General features: G+C 32.4%; 1 protein-coding gene across 2 annotated transcripts; it reads right to left on the bottom strand.

The window, feature by feature from the left end:
* Positions 1–2480: 2480 nt before the first annotated feature.
* LOC107899534 (probable pyridoxal 5'-phosphate synthase subunit PDX1) lies at positions 2481–4382 on the bottom strand. Of its 2 annotated transcripts, none has more exons than XM_016825278.2 (2): positions 3157–4382; positions 2481–2663 (listed from the first exon to the last, which is right to left on the bottom strand). In XM_016825278.2, exon 1 carries the CDS (start codon positions 4093–4095, stop codon positions 3166–3168), a length of 930 nt encoding a protein of 309 aa, XP_016680767.1. In that variant the 5' UTR covers positions 4096–4382; the 3' UTR covers positions 2481–2663; positions 3157–3165. The 2 variants fall into 2 exon arrangements, with proteins under 2 accessions (XP_016680767.1, XP_040946675.1); XM_041090741.1 differs by having other exon boundaries at positions 2481–2702; positions 3157–4307.
* Between the last annotated feature and the right edge of the window lie 16866 nt (positions 4383–21248).

The raw sequence follows: 21248 nt of genomic DNA, 5'->3' as shown, positions 1-21248 counted from the left end.
TCCTCGCAGGCTTACCATCTTTTCTGGCCTAATAATCAATTTTCTCCTTAATAGCCAAAAATGCCCCCCGCATTTGCAATTCATCACATAAATATCCAACGAGGCCTTCTGTTGGTTATTAAACATGTATTTGTCAGCATATTATATTTATATATAATAGTAAGATTTTCATCAAATTGATATTAAAATAAAATCATCAAATTATGAGTTTTGGGTTTTTAATTTGAAGACTGAATTTTTATACTTTAATTTTATTTTCTATTAATTTTAATATTATGTTCTGACTTAAATTACTAATATGGTTTCAGAGCTATATAAATTGACTAATGTGTGTGTTTTTTTTAAATAAAGAAGTTAAAATCATAAGATTAATTTGAATTTTTTTTAAATTACGAATGAGTGAAAAATGACAATTTTTTATTGAAAGACTAAAGGGTAAATTACACCAATAGTCACTCAACTTTGATGCAGTTGGCAAAACAGTCACTCAACTTTCGAAAAATTACAAAACAGTCACTAACGTTATCGAAAAGTGACAAATCAGTCACCCATTAACATTTTCCATTACAGACCTAACGGGACAGGTGACGTGGCCAGTTAACTTGCCACGTTGGACAAGGCAAAGTTGAGTGACTTTTTTTTTTGTCCTTCCTTTTCCCTTTTTTTAATGAATGACCTAATATTTTTTTATTTTTTTGCGTAAATGGCTCAATATATTTATACTTCTTCTTTTCCATCCCAAGAATCTTGCGGTCGACGCCTCCGCCACAACCATCTTTGGCATCACCATCGTTGACCTCCAAACCACCGCCACCCTATCCTTTTTTTTCTTTTTCAACCCCCCAATAAAGGAGCCACCACGGTTGGGATCCAACTACCTTTTTCTACTGCCCAAAGTCATTAACTCTGAAAAAAATCATATCAAAATAGGATTGAAGACAATTTGGAGTCAAACTATTAGTACCCACAACCAAACTAGTAAGGGGAAAGTCCTCTAAAGAAACATTATCAAGTCTGGGATATGATATGATATATACAAAAAGGGAACATCCAGGCAAAATCATAATCAAAACAAAATCAAAAAGAGAAAAACAAAATAGGAGAAACTCCATTGCCAACATTATAAAGTTGCATAAAACAAAATCAAAAGCAAAACAAGGGAACATCCAGACAAACTAAACAATCGATTGAACCCATGATTTTGGGGAACAAAGGAAGCAGTTCCTCCAAAAGGACAGCCAAATGTTGACAAGGGATTCTAGAGTAGGTCAGTGATTAGCAAGATCCCAAAGTCGAAATTGGACTAGGTATTGTAGCAAAGGAGGATGAGAAATGGATTAGAAGAAGAGCTGCGGAGATGGTCGGCAACGAAAGTTGGGGTCAAGGTGAGGTAAACCCAATCCTTGGAAAGGGATTTGAATCGGGTCACGGGGTCAACATCTCCATTTCTTCTCCTCCTCTTCTTTTTCTACTACTTAAACCTTAAACTGGTGCTAAAAGAGGCTGTTTAAATTGGTGCTAACTGTCCAACTGGCCGGTTAATAACAACAAAGACTCCATTAAATGTCATGTCACTTTTCTTTTATATTTGTAACGGAAATGGCTAAAAGAATTGTTTTGTTATTTTTCAAAAGTAGAGTAACTGAATTGAAGCCAAAGTAACTGTTTTGTCAACTACATCAAAATTGAGTAAATGTTGGTGTAATTTACCCAAGACTAAATTGTATTATAAGCACTAAATCTTTGAAAAGACAAAAACCATGATTTGACCTAATTATTAATTGTTACATCTGTGTAATTTCCCAAAAAATTATGGATCCTTTCCGACGGTAGTGAGGGTCTTTGGAAGTTGATAATAAATCAGAATTTTTTAAATATAACATTATTAAAGTTATAAAAGTAGTAATAAATTTTATAATTTATATCTCACAGAACATTATTACATTTGTAATAATTCATGTACTTAAATAATTTTTATGTAATTAGATAATATTTGTAAAAAAATTATGAATATTGTCATAAGTTAACATAGTAATTAATTTTTTTTATCTGTGTAATTTCCCAAAAGTTTGTTGATTCTATGGCCATCAATCGGGCGGCGTTCTAGTTACTTGACATTAGACGGGAGTGGGGAGATAGAACGAGCATATGTTTAGTCTGTCTGCCACTATTGCTGAAGGACATGGACAACTAATCCATTATTCTTTTCAACACTAGGTCATGTACAGAGGCCATGACTTCAATTCATACGAGGATTCTAAAACTTGGTGCGCTTGGCTGCGGCTGGTGCAACTGGGGCCTTTTTCCAACTGACCATTCCCATTTTCAGGCTGGTTCTAACCAGCAACAAACACTCATATTGAATGGCATAACATGCAACTCAAAATGAAACAAAACCAAAGACATAAACTCATAGAGGCAAAGCTTGTGTAGAGCCTAATCACTGTAAAAAACACATTAGTATAGTAGCAGAATGCAGAGAGACAAAGTGTTTTACTTTATTTCTAGCAATCTTAAAGATCTAATTTTAGATAACGAAACAGATGGCTAACATTTTAGCCATAAATTACATCCCCTGTATGAGAGACTCCACTTTAACTACGATAACTTGGAACAACAGTGCACTGGTGATGGTGGTTCAACAACCAAAGGCTTGATCCCTCCTGCAAACACCATCAAACCTCTCCACAGTCAGTTCAATGCTTCAAAACCAACAATACCGAAGTATCACTACTGATGTTTACAAGACATGTATAATAAAAACGTTGGAGGGGGCCCGGTGTCTCTTAAAAAAATGTTTTGTGAACGAAGAAGTAGGTAAGTAAAGAAACTGAACTCCATTTAAGGGTGTAGTAATATCACTTTTTGAATGAAGGCAGTATCATATATGTCAAAATCCAGCAACACTTCACTCTTAATCAAATGACAACATACCATCAACTTACAAATGACGCAGTCCATGTCGTCACCAACCATATAAATGGAAATTAAATTATCATAGAATCTAAAAGCCAATCTTTTAATACTTCATAAAGCATCATTGATAAAATGAAAAAGCAGTCAAACCCATTCCCAGCTAATAGATATTATCAAGGGGGTTCATGCTTTAATTCTAAAATAACGATAAAAAAATGTAAATACAGTGAAGTTTCTCACCTTCACTTACTAATCAGACCGAGCTGCGAACCGCTCAACCTTCTTATCGTTCAAATTAAGGCCAACCATGGCCTCACCAAGCCCACAGCTAACTTCCACAAGGATGTTGGGGTCACTATAGTGAGTGACGGCCTGAACAATAGCTCGGGCACGCTTAGCCGGGTCACCACTCTTGAAAACCCCAGATCCGACAAACACTCCGTCACAACCCAACTGCATCATCAACGCCGCATCTGCCGGTGTGGCCACTCCTCCGGCGGCGAACTGAACCACTGGCAACCTCCCCAGCTGCTTCGTTTGCATAACCAAATCGTAGGGAGACTGGATTTTCTTAGCGAAGCTGAAAACCTCATCATCATCCATGTTCCTAAGGGCCCTAATATCCCCCATCACGGATCTGACATGCCTAACAGCTTCGATAACATTCCCGGTCCCCGCTTCTCCTTTGGTTCGGATCATCGCGGCTCCTTCTCGGATTCTCCGGAGCGCTTCCCCCAAATTCCGGCACCCACAGACGAAAGGAATCCGAAAATTATGTTTGTTAATGTGGTTTTCTTCGTCGGCGAGGGTAAGGACTTCGCTCTCGTCAACATAGTCGATGCCAATGGCTTCAAGGATCTGGGCCTCAACGAAATGGCCAATACGAGCCTTGGCCATGACGGGAATGGTGACAGCTTGCTTAATTTCTTTGATGAGTTGTGGGTCACTCATCCGCGCCACGCCACCTTGGGCTCGGATGTCGGCGGGGACTCGTTCAAGAGCCATGACGGCGCAGGCTCCAGCTTCTTCAGCGATGCGAGCTTGGTCAGGGGTGACGACATCCATAATCACCCCGCCACGGAGCATTTGGGCTAGGCCAACCTTGACGGAGAAAGGGGATTTGTGGGTTTCAGCTATTGCGCCGTTCCCATAAACAGCGACCACCCCAGTTCCTGCCATAGCAAAAGGAATGAAAAGGAAGGAAGATAATAGGAAGGTATAGAAATGAAGATGAGAAGTGAAGATGGCGAGGGATAGGTTATTAATAAGGAGATGAAGGTGAGCAGCTCATGGCCCCATACACAGTGTATGGTGTTAGTAAGTAGGGTTGGACTTGGAGGCCACGCAATTTCGATATCCCAAACCAAGCAACCTCGACTCATGGAAAACTCAGCCTACGTGGTACTCAGGGTTCCAGTCATTTGTTGACAGCTTTGCAAAACCACTGCTTTACGATCCATAATCACATGACATCTCAAAATTTGATATTAATATTTTAAATATTTTTTTTCTTTATATACAAGGTCAGTTTAACATTTGTCAGTGTATTTTTGGATAAAAAATATTTTAAAGCAAAAATTAATTTTTTTTAGTTTTGCTTTTCGCAAAAAAAAAGTGTTTTCACAGAACATTTCTTTTATCCTACAAACAATTTAAAAAAAACTCAAAAATATCTTATTTAACTATATTTTTATTTTAAAAGTATTTTACAGATTTAAAAATAATGCTAAATTGAGTCTAATTTTACAGATTTACATCGTGACTAAAAAACGTCTTATGTAAATAATATAATTATAAAAATTGAATGACTATGTATTTTAATTTAAATTTCTATTATAGTACTATTTTATTAAAAACACTTACTTTTTTAAAAAATAACATTATTTTGATAATTTCTTAATTAAGGCTCTATTTGTTACAACATAAAAATTTTAACGGAAAATATTTTCAACCTTCTTCGGTGTTTGTATCATGTAAAATAGGATGGTTAACGTAAAAAAATTTTCAATCAACGTAAAATTACCCTCTTATTCTTGTAAAATGTCTTACCAAATTTTTTTTCCGTAAGACATTTTCCAAATTGATAAGGCTCTGTTCACTGTAACACTTCTATACTCAACCCAAACATCGGGTTAAAACACCGGGGAGTTACACTCTCTACTACATTATTCACTTATCAAATATTTCCTTATAAACTTTTATAACTTTTCAATTTAGTCCCTTTTTGTCATAAAAGTTTAATATTCACTAATTAATCATATTAATTCAATTTTCTTTCTTTTTTACACTTTAATAACATAATTTATCTCATTGTTTCACATATCAATTTTTCATGTATTTCACTTCTATTATTTCATCCACATATTTTCTCAAGTTTAACAATTTAGTCATTGTCATCATAAAAATTCCATATTTTTCCACAATTTCACTTTTACAATACTTTATGCATATTTCATCATCTTATAACACATCCATTAAACTTTTATCATAATTTCCTTATTCAAATATTAAATTGTTTCACACTTAAACTTTTATACAAATTTTAATTTAGTCCCTATTGCCATGTAATTTATTTATTTTATCATATAAGCATTTTAATCAAATAATTCATTATAATATCTTATTTCACATAACAATTTTTTTCATGCATATCACTTCTCTTGTTTCAATTATAAATTTTACAAAGTTTACAATTTAATTCTTAATATCATGAAGATTTATTATTTACTATAATTTTATCTTAGCATCACTTTGTAATCAATTCACTACTTCATTTAAACTCATTATCATAAATATCAAATGTATATTTGTTTTCATTAAAAATAATTTTTATAAAATATTTTCAAAAAATCTACCAAATAGCTTAAAATGTTAAATTTTTTAGAAAAATAAATTATTGTTTCGAAAATCATTGTCATTCAAATAAACTAAAACTAAATCAGCACCGATAGAATCATGTGCCCGTTGCAATCCAATGTCTTACATTTCGCCTGTTTCATACCTTCCAATTTGCCAATAAACAAATTCCGATGGACCGAATTTCTACACATGGGGCCGCCGAGTTGGGTGATTCTGCATACATTCTTTGCTTGTCTTTTACAATTATTTTATTATTTTAATTAATATTTATTATTAGTATATATTATAATCGTGTAGAATGCCACGAGCTCATTAAAAATGTAATCAACAAAAAAAAATTGAACTACTGATATATTAAAATTTCAAGTTAATATATATTTTAACTCCGAATTCATTTTTTTATCTTATTAATATTTAGCTTTTTGGAATCTAATTGCTATTTAAATTTATATTCAATCACATAATTTAGTATTTTAATGTTAATATTATTAGTTTATGTTGACGTAACACTAAGAGTCAATCTGATGGCGGCACATGCACTCTCTCCGAATGTCATATTTCAAACATAAATAAAAAGTCTTTAAAATATATAAATTAATAAAAATATATTTTTCACATCAATAATGAACTTTGTCTAAATACATTTGAGTATGGATAATCATTTGTCTAAATTCATATTCCAAATGCGTTTTTAAAATTTTGAAAATATATCAATATTTAGGTTGTTATTATTTTGAAAATATATAAAATAGAATTTTATACATTTATAAAAATATAAAATATATACAATAAAAAATATAAGAAAAGCCTTTAATATTTCAAAATACATATACAATTTTATAATTAATAATTTATAAATTTATAAAAAATTAAAAATTTTCAAAATATAAATATATAAAAAACTAAATTTTTTTAAAATTTTAAATCATATAAATATATAAAATTACTAAAAAGCATTTAGAATGAATTTGGACATATGATTGTTCATATTTAAGTGTATCTGGACAACTATTTGTCTAGGTTATTTTTTATGAGAACTTTTTATTTTTTTATTAATTTTAATTTTTTAAAATATTATATATTTTTTAGTTCTAAATAGATAATATAAGTAACATGATATTTTATAAAAAAATAAAAATATATAAAATTACTAAAAATTACATTTGGAAGACAACTATTTATTTAGATTCATTCTTGATTTGAAAAGAATTTATATTTTTTTATTAGTTTATATATTTTAAAGATTTTTTATTTATATTTGACACATGGCATTCTAAGAGACTGCCACGTATCATCACCATATTGACTATTAATGTCACGTAAGTACAAATTAATAGTATTAGTGTGGAAGCATCAAATTGTATGACGGAATACGAATTTACTAACTAAATCCAAAAAAAAAATTTGTACTAACTAGATATAAATGAACAAATTCAAAGAACAAACTATATATTAACCTAAAGTTTAAATAAAAATTATATTTTTATACCATTATAAAACAATTCAATAACGTAAATAAGAATTAATAAAGTAAGAATAAATGAATAACTAGACCAATTGATATTTTTATTAAAATGGAAAGAATTCATTAATAGAATAATATTATAAATTGTTTCGATCCTAATATTTTTTTCCTCGAATTGGTCACTCACATGATTATTTAGTAAGAAAAAGTAAAAATTACTAACGTTTATGATAAAATGGGGAATAAGGAAGAGATATTAGTTCACTGTAAAGGAAAAGTGATGTAGTGAAACTTATTAAATTTAATTAATTTGGTTTATAATTTTATAGGTTTGAAAAATTAATTGATTTGAGATGTATTTTTGAGTTTAGATATTTTTTGATTGATGAAATAGATGATATTTGATTGGCGAAAGAGTTATTTTTTAGTTTTGAAACGTACTTTCAATCATTTGATTTTGAGTTTGAGAACTCAAGTTATAATCATTTGAGTGAAAACTGCATGAGCAACATTTTTCGACGGGATTATTACGAAAAATTATGAATTTCGGGTTTTGATTCGTGGTTAAATCATACTGAGTTCAATTTTAAGTCTTAATTTTGATTATATATGATCATAGTATTGGATTTATTAAGTTTTTATATTTTTTGAATTTTAGGATATTTTAAAGTATTTTAAGTTGTTTACAAGTTTTATGTTTCTTTGTCAACAAGAAAATTTAGTTCAACTAGAATTAATTATTCAAATTAATTAGTGTTACATTATACTTAGGAGTTTTATTTGATGTAATTAGCTAGCTATATAAAGCTTCTTTATTATTCATTAGGTATGATGTTTGATTATTTGGTTAATAAAAACACTCTTTGGAGTATTCTATTTTGCAAGATTCAATTCTTATTTTTATTTAGAAAATTCTTTTTACTTAATCTTGTTGAAGATAATGGGGGATGTTTTTCACACTTTGAGTTGACAAAAACTCATTCTTAAAGAGCTGGTTAGAGCTATTAATTGAGTTTGTTGAAAAATATTTTCCAAAAGGTTTAATTAAACACTTATCCATCTATTCATCTCCTTCAATTTATCTATTTCATCTTCCATTTTTAATTTTATTTATTTATTTTGATGTTTATTTTCATTTTAATCATTATACTTGTTGTTTTGTGTTCTTAGGTATCAAGAAAGCATCTCTCAAAGTTGGTTTTCTTCCTTGGATGCTTCTAGACATTTAATCATTCTTTTGGTCTCAAACCAACACTATTATTTCATTTTTCTTAGTCTTTTCTTTGCTTCAATTATTGATCTTAATTCCTCACTTTTTCTTTGTTATTTTAAGGCTTAAAACACCCTTCTTACTGTTCAAATCATAAGAATTGATTAGAGCTTCTCGAGTTGTATCGAGTATTCTCCTTCGAAACAATTTCAAATCATTTTAGGACTTTTGGGACATTTGTGGGAACTTCCCTTATATCACAAAGAGTAATGAAAGGAGGAGGAGATGATGAGGGTACCGTAGGCAAAAAGGGGTTAAGAGAGAGAAAGAGGGGAGGAAGAAGTGGCTGGAGAGTGGAGAAAGAAAGGAAAGAGGATCATTTATTATGGGGGCAAGAAGGAACCCGACCAATTAGTGGGGAAAAAGAAGTTAGTGAGAAGGATGAGAGCACCCGCACTCCTAGTGTTGAAGGTGGGATAGGAGAGAAAGAAGGACCTAAGAGTGAACCAACATAAGGGGATAGAACCATTCTACCACCATCAGCAAATTCGACATCCATACCCTTTCCGAGTAGACAAGAAGAGAAGAAGAAGCGAAACAATGAGGAATTTCTAGATTTCCTCAATATGTTTAGGCTTTGAATGTCAACCTCCCATTACTTAAGGTCCTAGAAAAAGTGATGAAATATGCTAAAGTCCTTAGGAAAGTGATGTCTAGGAGAAAGAAGATTGGGAGAGAAGAACGATTCGCTCTTAATGCCGAATGTAGCGTTTTTATGTCAAGGAGAGTCCCACAAAAACTCAAGGACCCTAGTAGTTTTACCATCTTGATAGAGATTAGAGTTGTAAATTTTGGCAAAGCTCTTTGCGATCTTGGAACGAACATAAACTTAATGCCCTTGTCCATCTACCGTAGGTTAGGTTTAGGCGACCTTAGAGGAACTTCGGTAACCCTTCAATTAGCCGATAGGTCCCAAGTTCACCCAAAGAGAGTTTTGGAGGACATTTTAGTGAGGGTTCAACAATTCATTCTACCGATTGAATCCATAGTTCTTGACTTTGAGGAGGATTTGAAGATACCGATTCTATTAGGGAGACCATTCCTAGCTACTTTCAAGGCAATTATAGGTGTGGGCAAACAAAAGATGACGACAGAAGTAGGTGGAGAGTTAAAGACCTTTAGGTGTGTGGAACCCGAGCCTAATGTGAATGAATGTCCCTTAATAGTGGGTTAGATTGCGAAGCCGTTCAAGTGGTATTCAATCATGTGACTAACAATGTGAAATATTTGAAGTGGTGTGTGTTTGTAGATTCGAAGCCAAGGATGTGAGGCATCTAAGTGAGGAAACGAGGCATCATGGCGACACAATCAGTGAATCAACTTGTAGGACTGAAGAATACGAGACGCGTGTTGGTGCCCAATACCTTTTGCAAGCATCACTGCAAGAGTGTTATGTATCACCCTGAAGGAAATTTTTATCTTGCCGCATGTGGAAATTGAACAATAAAATTGTAAATATTTGAATTATTGAGCATGAACTCCACCTATTTTTAGCATTTAGATTAGTATTTTAATTTATGATGATTTAATTTTGAACTTAGTAAGTAAGATTTTGGAGAGTTAAGAGAAAAAATGATAATTTTGTAAGTATTTTGGGGTTCATTTAGTGAAATTATGATATCCAAGAGGGATATCATGATTTCACAAACAATTTGATTTAGGACCAATTTTTTTTTGGGCATCACGATATCAACCCTTTGGTATCACGATACCCCTGGAATTTCAAAAATCAAAATTTTGGTTTTACATAGTGGTATCGCGATACCCAACCCTCGGTATCGCGATAACTCAAATAAAATAAAATTTGAAGGGTCCAAAAATAGGGGATATCACAATATTCCCCTAGGGTATCGCGATATCCAAGTCGAATTGGGCGATACTCGGTCAGGGTATCGTGATTCGCGTGTTTTGAGAGGCTTTTTAAGCCTCTCAATACCTTAAACCCAACACTCCATTCATTTCCTTCCCAAATTTTCCAACCTAAATCCCCAAAAACACTCCCCCTCTCTATTTCCCTCAATCTCCCTCTTAATCTCCTCTATTTTCTTTGCGATTTCTCTTTTCTTGTTGCTTTGTTCTGGTTCCTTTCATTCTTTTACAGGTTCTATTATCTCGTATTGCTTGGAGAACAATGACCGCTTCTGGACGTACCAACGTCCAGAGCAGAAATCCTGCACAAAAGATATAAAAGACAGTATCTGCAAGTATACTGATTAGGTTGTAATATAGTGATAATGGAGTAGGTGAGTACTCCGAAGATCATACCCAGGAGAGGCGAGCACTAAATTAATTCTAACCTAAACATAAATTGATGTAATTAGTAATTTAAATAAATTATATTACGATAAATAAAAAGAAAGGTTGTGGTGATCTATATTAAAAATAATAAAAAATAAAAAATAAATCACGACAAATCAAATAATAAGATATATATCAAATCTGGACATGGGTGATTAGCTCGCTTCAGTGAACATAACCAACTATTGTTTTGGGTTTTCTTGTTCAATCAACTAGTCAATACCCTAACAGGATCTTTCGACCTTCTACTAAAATACCGAGTCGACAAGAACTACTTATCTCGTGACCTCACAGTCCAAACTGGTTCAAGGTTAAGGTGTTTACAGATAGGCCATACCAAATTTGGGTTAATTCCATTCTTAATGACTTCCTAGGGTTGTTAGGCCTAGGGTTTAAGTTATTCCTTTCCTGAATAGCTAATTCACTAAGAAAACCCTACAAAACAGTTAACTAACCATACCTCTAGTCGCTAATCCCTCACAAGAGGACTAGTTCCTCATGGATCTCATAAACAATATAAACTTGATAGGAAGAATAGACATGAAGAATAATTCAAGAGAATAAAGTTTAGAAGAAGCCTGATTTCTGTTAGAATTAAGCGCAGAATCCTCACAGTTTGATTGTGTTTCAAAAATCTTATTTCTCTCACAAAAGCAAATAACAAGAATTGAAATAAACCTAAAACCTAATAAAAGAGAAAAACTAAAAACTAAATCTAAGGAGAAAATTATACAATATGAAAGCTGTCCATAACATGTGCTAAATGAGCCTATTTATTGACAATAGAGTGGTCGTTGTCCTTAACCCTAGATCAGCTGTTGTTCTCGTGCTTAACATTTGATTTACAGACTAAAATGCCCATGGCTCGTAATTTTTTTCCATCTAGAGGTGATGTCTCGACACACTAAGTCATGTGTCGCGACAGCGAGGGCATTATACTCATCTTCAGGGGTGTGTCACGACATCCTCAGGCTGTGTCGTGACACCAAAGGCAGTCTTGGAATTCTTCTATTCTGCTCCCTATGTTGTGACATCTAATGCTCCGTGTTGCAACACAACGACTAGTATCGAGTTAGCACACCTTTTAGTGGTCTCTTGCACACTCATAAAGTATATTACTCACCTTTAGGCCTCATTTGGCTCGTAAGGTTAATAAAAGACTCAAATTACACACTTTATTGAATTAAACTAAACTTACGAAAACATAATTAAAACTTAAATAAAATGATTATATTCAAGCTTCTAAAGTGCGAAAACTAGTTTAATCTGCTACACCGAATTACAAGTAATTTGATTATCCTAGCAGAATATAAACAGTCTTAAATGTAATTATTTAGTATGATTTCAAATTGTGAATAAGTCTACCTTGATCACACAGGGCTTTTCAGCTAGTAACGTTCTGAGGCTTAGAATAGGTATGGATTTCAAGAATAGTAAGCATCGAATAGTTTTAAGCATGAAAATAGTTTGACACACCATATTGTCCCCCATTCTCCCCATTAATGACCCTTTCCCGCTTACCGCTTTATTTCTCCTTCTCTCACCTTCCTTATTTCTCATTTATAGGAAATCTCAGCATCATATAGTAACTATGGCTAGCTCACGAGTTTTATGTAGTAATGAACGAGTTTTTATATAGTTGTGAAGTCACTTTTTTTTTTTATTTTTCACTGTACCTCACTCACAATTTCTTTTACTTTTTCTACTCGTTAAATTTCCCTTTATGGAATTTTCTTTTGCACTTTTTAAACTAACCTGTAATCATGATACTCTACTGATCTTTCCTATCGCTCAGTTTTTACAAAATCACCGTAATATATCTACTTAACCCATAATATGTATGACCAGACGTTTATAATCATGCAATTTAGAACCAAAGAAAAGGGTAAGCACAAATTCTCATTTTTAGCATGGGTTTTGTACAAAGGTTTCTCAAGAAGGGTTTTCTGGCTCAAAATAGGTACTAAAGATGAATAAATAGGGTTAGATTTTTGGGTTTAGGTGTTTACCAAACAATGCCCTAGGTCATCCCTAGGTATCTCAAGATTCACAAATTTAATCAACCAAATAATCACGAATTCAACAATTTATCATTCATACTAGCATGCTCGTTTCTTTGTATTCTCTATATTATTTGGTACATTCAATTGCTTAATACCTACTTACAGTGTAATATGTAGAACTTAATAGCCTAATAATAAAAAAACTTTAAAATCACCTATCATCATGCCAAATTTACTGTAAATACAATTAACCTATGTATATGCTCCTAACTAGTCACTTGTATTTCTACAAGCTCAAGCACATAATTAACAAGAAAAACCAAAGAAAAAAAAATTTAAAACAAATTCTCTATATTACCCCCACACTTTAGATAACACATTGTCCTCAATGTGCAGCACTGTATAAGATAAGGAATGAAGTTGCCCAATTGATTGTGATAGTTTCATAGAGTATTGATGGGTACCTCCTCCTATGATCATTGATAGCTCAAAATCGTTGTGCTTCTTCCATGTGGGTTTCCTGCAAAAAAATTTTTTAATAGAAAACAACTACTAGTCTATTATTACTCCTACTCCTAACAATTTAAATAAATTAAAAATCATCCAAAATTTAATACAATCTTTAAAAACAAAAAACTATAAGTTCAGTCATCCTCCTCAAAATCCATCTCATCATCTTCCTCCCCCTACTAAGTTCTTTCTTCTTCTTCTTCACTCTCATGCTTATTTTCCTCTTGCTCTAGATGTGTCGGTCCAAACATATCCGACATATAATTAGGCATCCTAATATTGTTTTGTCACACAAATTTCTGAAAAATTGAGCCTAACTATTGCATCCAGTATATCATCTAGTCTACCTTGGGATGACTGTCCTCTCCAATTTCTTGTTGAGAGGTCAATTTTGCTTTTTTTTGAAATGAAGCCAAAGTGGCCATCATCTCTTGTTGGTGTTTATTCCACTCCTTAATCTGTTTAGCCTAAAGCTCAATGTACAATGTATATAGAGTGTCATCAATTATGCTTCGAGATGGCTTTATTGATTGCTCCGTAGATGCCATCGGAACACCTTCTCTTTTACATAAGGTCGTCACTAAGTGGGGAAAGAAGATTCCCACTCTTTGGCCACTAAAGCATTGTTTCATACTTTGGTATATCCACGTTCTGATGCATACCTATTTTTTTTCAAAATAGCGTAAAGTAAAACTGCACAAAAAGTATTGACATTAGAAACATCCAAAGTAGGAGTTATTTTAGTGCATAGAAATTAAATCCACATTTTTTCTTCAGGAAAAATTATTGCTTAATTAAAGGAGGTTGGAATATCAGTACCTGGGTGACATTTCCATTCACCCCTCCTTTTTGTTAGGAAGTTTATAATGTTGTTTATATTTATATCTCGAAAATATCCTGAATCAGTTTCTTCTATAAAATATTTTTCATAAAATGGAGCATTATAAAATTCACAAATAACCTAAGGGGTAATTCTTACATTTTTCCCTCGTACAGGTATTGTTTCACATGCACGACCTTCAGCTTTTCTAGACTCTTGGTCCTGTAAAGACGCATAAAATTCTTGAACTACAGGGACTATGGCAGAATCTTTTGGGATTGTACAAAAATGTTTGCATCTATGATATCTAACTAAAAGTCATATCTCCTGATAGAGAACCATCGATGGTTCAAATACTCTCTCTTGACTAAATGCTTTTCCTTGAAGTTCTAGATAATATTTCTCAATGTTTGGATTTGAGAAATTAGAGGGATTTGATGTAACACCCCTTACCCATGCTCGATGCCGGAACAGGGTACGAGGCGTTACCAGACTCAAACACATGCATTCATACAAAATTGAGCCATAAAATTTCATTCAATTTAAAACTATTTATACACAAAATGACTGAGTCCTTATACATGCCATAAGCTTAAAATGCTTGAAAACATTGATACCGATCAATAGCTTGATAGTGTCATAGAATCTCCGACGATCTCCAACCCGAGCTAGTATCTATGACACTATAGGAAAAGAAAAGGAAGGGGTAAACTATATAGCTTAGTAAGTTGGTATGTAAATAATAAGCAATTTATTAACATGCTTTTACCTATCCTCACAATATGTTCTCAAGATAATACGATCATAATTGCACATAGTTCCAATATTTACTTATGTTCATATCAAGCTATCTACGCGAGTTATAGTCACTAAATTATTTGTATCTTGAGTTACGGAACTCCAAATTAAGTTCCGCTAATTTTTCCTGAAACTAGACTCACATATCTCCTTACCATAAAATTTCCAAAATTTTTTGTTCAGCCAATAAGTACAGTTTATTCTTTAAAGTCGTCCCTATTCTGCTGTCCGATAATTTCAACCCTTCTTCACTAAAAATTAATTATCTCCTAGTATGGCATTCGAATGATGTTCCCATTTATTTCTATTAAAAATAGATTTATTAAGAATTTAAAAAATATAAATTATATCTTGCAATTATTTTTTTAAAATTTTTAATTATTTTCCAAATTCAGAACATGGGATTCCGAAATCATCCTGACCCTGTCCTACAAAAATTCAAATATATCATAATATGAAATTCTTTTACTGACACCATTTCTTTTATGTGAAAATAGACTCAATAAGATTCAATTTCATATTTTATTCAACTTCTAATTCAATTTCCACCATTATTGGTGATTTTTCAAAATCACACAACCTCTGCTGTCCAAAACTGTTTTATTTCTAAATTTCATTCTTTCATGTTTTCTTTGCAGTAACTTTCATTTTAACACTTGCTCCGTATCAATCTTACCAAAGTTCGATCATATATCGAGTACGTTGCTCATAAGTTTACACACACATACCTACATTTATTCATCACATAATCATATTCATTTACACTTAGTCATTTCCCGTTGAACACATCAGAATAATAATGGATACCCGGTGGCCAAAGCTACCTTCTTCACAAAGTGGCCTTCACATAGTACCAAACTTGTGACCAAAACTATCTTTCTTCACAAAGTGGCCTTCACATAGTACCACACTTGAGTCACTAGTGACATGTCACTTGTATCCTATTTTATTCCTAATGTTCAACTGGGAAATTTCTCACTTTTCGATTCTTGTCAATTTCATTCAATATTCCGTCACATTTCATAAAACATAATAAAATATGATAACGTAAGTAAAAATAATGCATTATTTACATACAAACTTACCTCGATATGAAGCGACGAAATAAGTCAATTACTCGATTATCTTACTTTTCCCCCGATCTAATTCTGAATCTCATCTTCCTTGATCTATAGGAACACATTTAATTTATTTATTCATCATGCTACTCAAATTAGCCCAATTTCATATTTTTGGTAAAATTATATTTTTACCCCTAAACTTTTCCATATTTACACTTTTTCCCCTGGGATCGTAAAATGAAATTCATTCAATTTTTTTGCTACCCATGCCTAGTCGAATATTTATCATACTTACAATAGCCCATATTTTTCACATATTCACACTTTTACCACACAATTTATCACATTTCTCAATTTAGTCCCTAATTGACATTTCTATAAAAAAATCACTTTACAAATATTATTTATCTAACAATAAGGATGTATTTTCTATCATCAATTATCAAAACACACACTTTATCAACAATGAAAAAATTCAAAAACTTTAACAGTTTTGAAAATGAAGGTACGCGATAGCTAAATCGAGTTACCACGACTCCAAAAACATAAAAATCATAAAAAAAACGGGGCAAAAACCACTCACCTATCAAGCTCCAAAGCTTGACCGAATGAAACCCATTCTATGGCTGCCATTTTTTTTTCTCTATTACAGTTGAAGAAGAAGAAAATAAATATGATAGCTTTTACTATTTTGTCTTATTATACCTATTAACTTATTTACCAAGTTAACCTTTTAATAACTTTACCAATTCCACCTACTACATGTCCATCTTTGTCTCCTCACTTTTCTATTGGTATAATTACCATGCAGGGGCTCATACTTTTCAATTCTATAGCTATTTAGTGCCTTTATCAATTAGACCTCAAGTTTTGCTCATTACACGATTTAGTCCTTTTTATCAAATTGAGCACTCAAACGAGGAAATTTCTTTATGAAAATTTCACACAAATTTAGTATCATACTGTAGACATCAAAATAATAATAATATAAATTTTTTGATGTCGAATTTGTGGTCCCACAACCACTGCTCCGACTAGGCCCAAAATCAGGATGTTACATTTGAAAGCGTCGAAGGTTCCGATTCATTAGTTATTCTCACCTTTCGTGGAGTCATTTTGAATATTGTTTAAGTTCAATAACTAACGAACTAACAAACAAATTTTCCAATGGAATAGTAAAAATAGAAGTTAGGAACCCTTAACCTTAAATGGAGACACGCCCGTGCCTTAGGCCGTGTAGGCAATCGAAATACCGTGTGACTCAGACGGCCAAGAGAGATGGTCGTGTCTTAGGTCGTGTGGCCATTCGAAATACCGTGTGACTCACACGGCCTAGAGACACGCTGATGTCTTAGCTTATGTGGGTATTCGAAATAGGGACACACGACCGTGTCTCAGCCTGTGTCCGAATTCGTGTAACTCACTGACTAAGGTCACACGGCCAAGCCACACATCCGTGTGCTAGGCCGTGTACCTTTCGAAATAACCCCACATGCTCGTGTACCAGGCCGTGTGTTAGGCCGTGTAACAGCCTGACTTGTATCCCTTTGAAAGCTATAGGGAACACATGGCTGAGACACACGTCCGTGTCTTTGCCCGTGTGGATGAAAAATAGGCCATTTTCAAGCCATTTTTCTAACCCAATCATATACTTCATGCACAAGTCAATTGTACCTATAATAAAGCATTCAAAACACATCTAACCTATACATATTCATGCTTAAATATTAAAGTAACTAGCCATTCAACCAATATAAAAAAAATTATACCTCAATTTCATCAATCAAACTTGCCTAACATCTATCAAATTCATTTATGTTCAAATCATACCAATTGAACAATTATAAATCCACATTTGCCATAATGTTCATACACTAAAATATATGCACAATAAGTACTATTATAACCATTTACACTTCTATCATGCTTCTTACCAATTAGACCAAGGCCAACTACATTCAAAGCTACCAAAACTAGCCATTTTCAACATCATACTACATTCATTCCACACCAACCAGTAATTGCTACCATGCCATTTCCATCAACATTTCCTTACCATCATTTTAACCAACATAAACATCAAATTAACAACCACGCAAAATACCATATAATCTTAATATCATACCAACTAGTTCATCAACCAAAATAACACATATACAAGACACACATAACGGCTAAATTCATTAAACAAGATACCTATACATGCCATTATAACCATAACTCAAAATCATCAAAATCTACCGATTTAGCCGATGGATAGTGTGATGGATTTTCGACAAGCTTCCAACCCAAACGAGCTTCCGATTATCTAAAAATATGAGAGAAAACACACAAAGTAAGCATAAAATGCTTAGTAAGTTCGTAAATCATAAACAATGCTTACCTTTTCATTATAAAAAATTAAAGGCAATTTATGAACATATCCAACATAACATGGCATAAGCCTAAGCACCAACAACAATTCACATTAGAAATTAGCACAAAAATTAGTCAAATTCATTACACAACAAAGGCTTCTATATACTTCTCGTTCAAACATTCATACTATAACAAACATACCAGAAATCTTTAATCACTATCATCTCATACCTTTTTCATACTTACATGACATTATGAATCGAATCATATACTGGTCCTTTCCTTTTGTATACCCATTGAACCACTAGAATAATATCGGATACACGGGAATCTCGCACACTATGTGCCAACATGTGGTCGAAACCACTACTATCTCATATATCATATACATGCTCTCTCTTGAGCCATAAATGGGTCTGTTCACACAAGCTGTCAGTCAAGACGTAGCTACACGGTGCTACTCACACAAGCTGTCAAGTAACTGTAACACATGCCAAAAACTCAGCAACTGGTAGGACGTACAAGACCAGCACCCAAAACATAGTAACCCCTAATGACTTGTCATTTCCTATATATTCCTAAGATTCAAACAGGATCCGAAAGTCGCCGAAACTTCGTTGGATATTTTTGTAGAGTTGTAATATCGATATATATAATATAAAGGCATTTAAATCGTACATAATTCAATGATATTTAAATTAACGAACTTACCTCAAACACGAACGGAGAAATACGATCAATTAATCCAATATTTTTTCTTTTCCCCGATCTAAATCCGTACGTTGCTTTTCTTGATCTATATAATCAAATTTAACTTATTCAAACTTCATTCTATTCAATTTAATCAAAAAATCATATTTTGGAAAAATTACACTTTTGCCCTTATAATTTTTAATTCATTACAATTTAGTCACTAGCTCATAAAAATGGAAATTCATGCAATTTAGTAACAACCCATTATGGACTAATATCACCTAGGCCCTTAGCAAGCCCTATACTTCATTTATTTCATAATTTCACCATGAATAATTTTCTATTTTTCAATTGAATCCCTAATTAACAAATTCATCAAAATTTCCTTTACAAAAGTTGTTCAACTATCACCAAAATTTTATTTTCATCCATCAAGCATCTAAAAAAACTAACATAAATTCATGGTAAAACCTTAGACTTTTAACAGTTTTTTAAATTAGTCCCTGGGCTAGCTAGATTAAGCTACAACGACTCCAAAAACATAGAAATCATTAAAAACCGAACAAAAATGCACTTACATGCACTAGAAATGTTGGTCGAATGCTTCAAGCCCTAGCTATGGCTTCCTATTCTTCAATTTGGGTTGTCTTTCTCATTAAGGAAGATGACATTTTAATTTTCTTTTTGTTTCATTATACTAATTAGCTTAATTACAATTTTAACCTTACTTTTAACCTTTATAATTTTATAACTAAATTCCATAATTGTCCACTAAATATGTGAATGGTCTAATTACCATTTAAGGCCACTCATAATTAAATTTCATAGTAATTTAACACCTTTTTCCAATAGAACACAATTTTTTCACTTTATGTGATTTAGTCTTTTTATCACATTAAGCATACAAACAACAAATTTTCTTCATGAAATTTTTATACGATGCTACTATTATGATACAGACATTAAAATAATAATAAAATAAATTTTATAACATCAGATTTGTGGTCCCAAAACTACTATACCGATTTCATTAAAAATGGGCTATTATTCGGGGTAAGTATGAATGTGAATGAATTATGACATGTGAAAGCAAGCCTTGTGCATTACGAGCTGTATATGGTACGTGATTGAGTAAGTATTATATGAACTACTAATTGATCAGCAGCGTGCTTGATCATTAAAATAATTAATTTATGAAATAAATTTTAAAGTCTGATTTTACAGCAAGCATACAAGTCAATTGTAATATTTATAATATTACAATGAAACACCAAAGTATTCCAAGGATCGAACCCAAAAAAAGAGCCAATTGAGTAATAACTAGCATACACAAAAGATGCTAAGTGGTTACAAATACGATTTTATATTACGGCGATTCATAAAAGATAATTTTGTATGGAAATTAAATAATCTACTCTAGGGACTAAATTACAAGAAATGTAAACTAAACGTACTATCTAGCAAATGACTAATGGGGATTGATTGACTTCAATGTGGTTCACCAAATCTCAGACTAGGGACATTAATTGTGTAAATTACCAAGTGGTTCCATTTTATCTTCCGATCTCAATTTTATTGACTTAGACGAATTAGGTCAAGTTTATCTTCCGATCTCACCTATTAATCCGAGACTAACGAATGGGTCTGCGACAAGATTACCTTCCAATCTCACTTTATCTTACTTTCCCTTAGGAGCATCACTACCTAAGTTCTTAATTCTATTCAAATTAGTCTAATTTATTATGATTTAGTCCTTTGTCCAAATATTTTACTTTATCCATATCTCCATCAACCAACCTCCTTAAGGATTTAGCTACACATGCTTAAAGTTAAGAAAAATGTGAAAGTTGAGATTTTTATACAAAAAATCTTAAATAACATGAAACCAAAAGCATTTAACAAATAAATCTATGGCAAGAAACATAAAGGAACAAGCTTTAATATATCTTAAGTAAAATAAATTGAAATACATTAGACTAAAGCTTAAATATTCTTGAAAGCAAGGTACAAGGAATAGAAATGTAAATAAACCTTAGCTACAGTGTTAAATAATGTAACTAACACAAAGAATATAAAGAATAAGAAGTAAATGCAGAAAAATAAACTCTAATCTAAGGTAAAAGAAGAGAAAAATAAAAACCCTAGAAAAATGTAGAGAAAAAACTAAAGAAAGCTTAGAGAAAACTAAACCTAAAAC

This window comes from Gossypium hirsutum, chromosome D04 (assembly GCF_007990345.1).
Source record: "Gossypium hirsutum isolate 1008001.06 chromosome D04, Gossypium_hirsutum_v2.1, whole genome shotgun sequence".
Classification (NCBI taxonomy): Eukaryota; Viridiplantae; Streptophyta; class Magnoliopsida; order Malvales; family Malvaceae; genus Gossypium; species Gossypium hirsutum.
The sequence above is the reverse complement of the archived record's forward strand: the minus strand, read 5'-3'. Positions and strand labels throughout refer to the sequence as shown.

Coding starts and splice junctions, on each gene's coding strand:
- LOC107899534 (XM_016825278.2), bottom strand. CDS start 4,095: ATGGCAGGAACTGGGGTGGTCGCTGTTTATGGGAACGGCGCAATAGCT.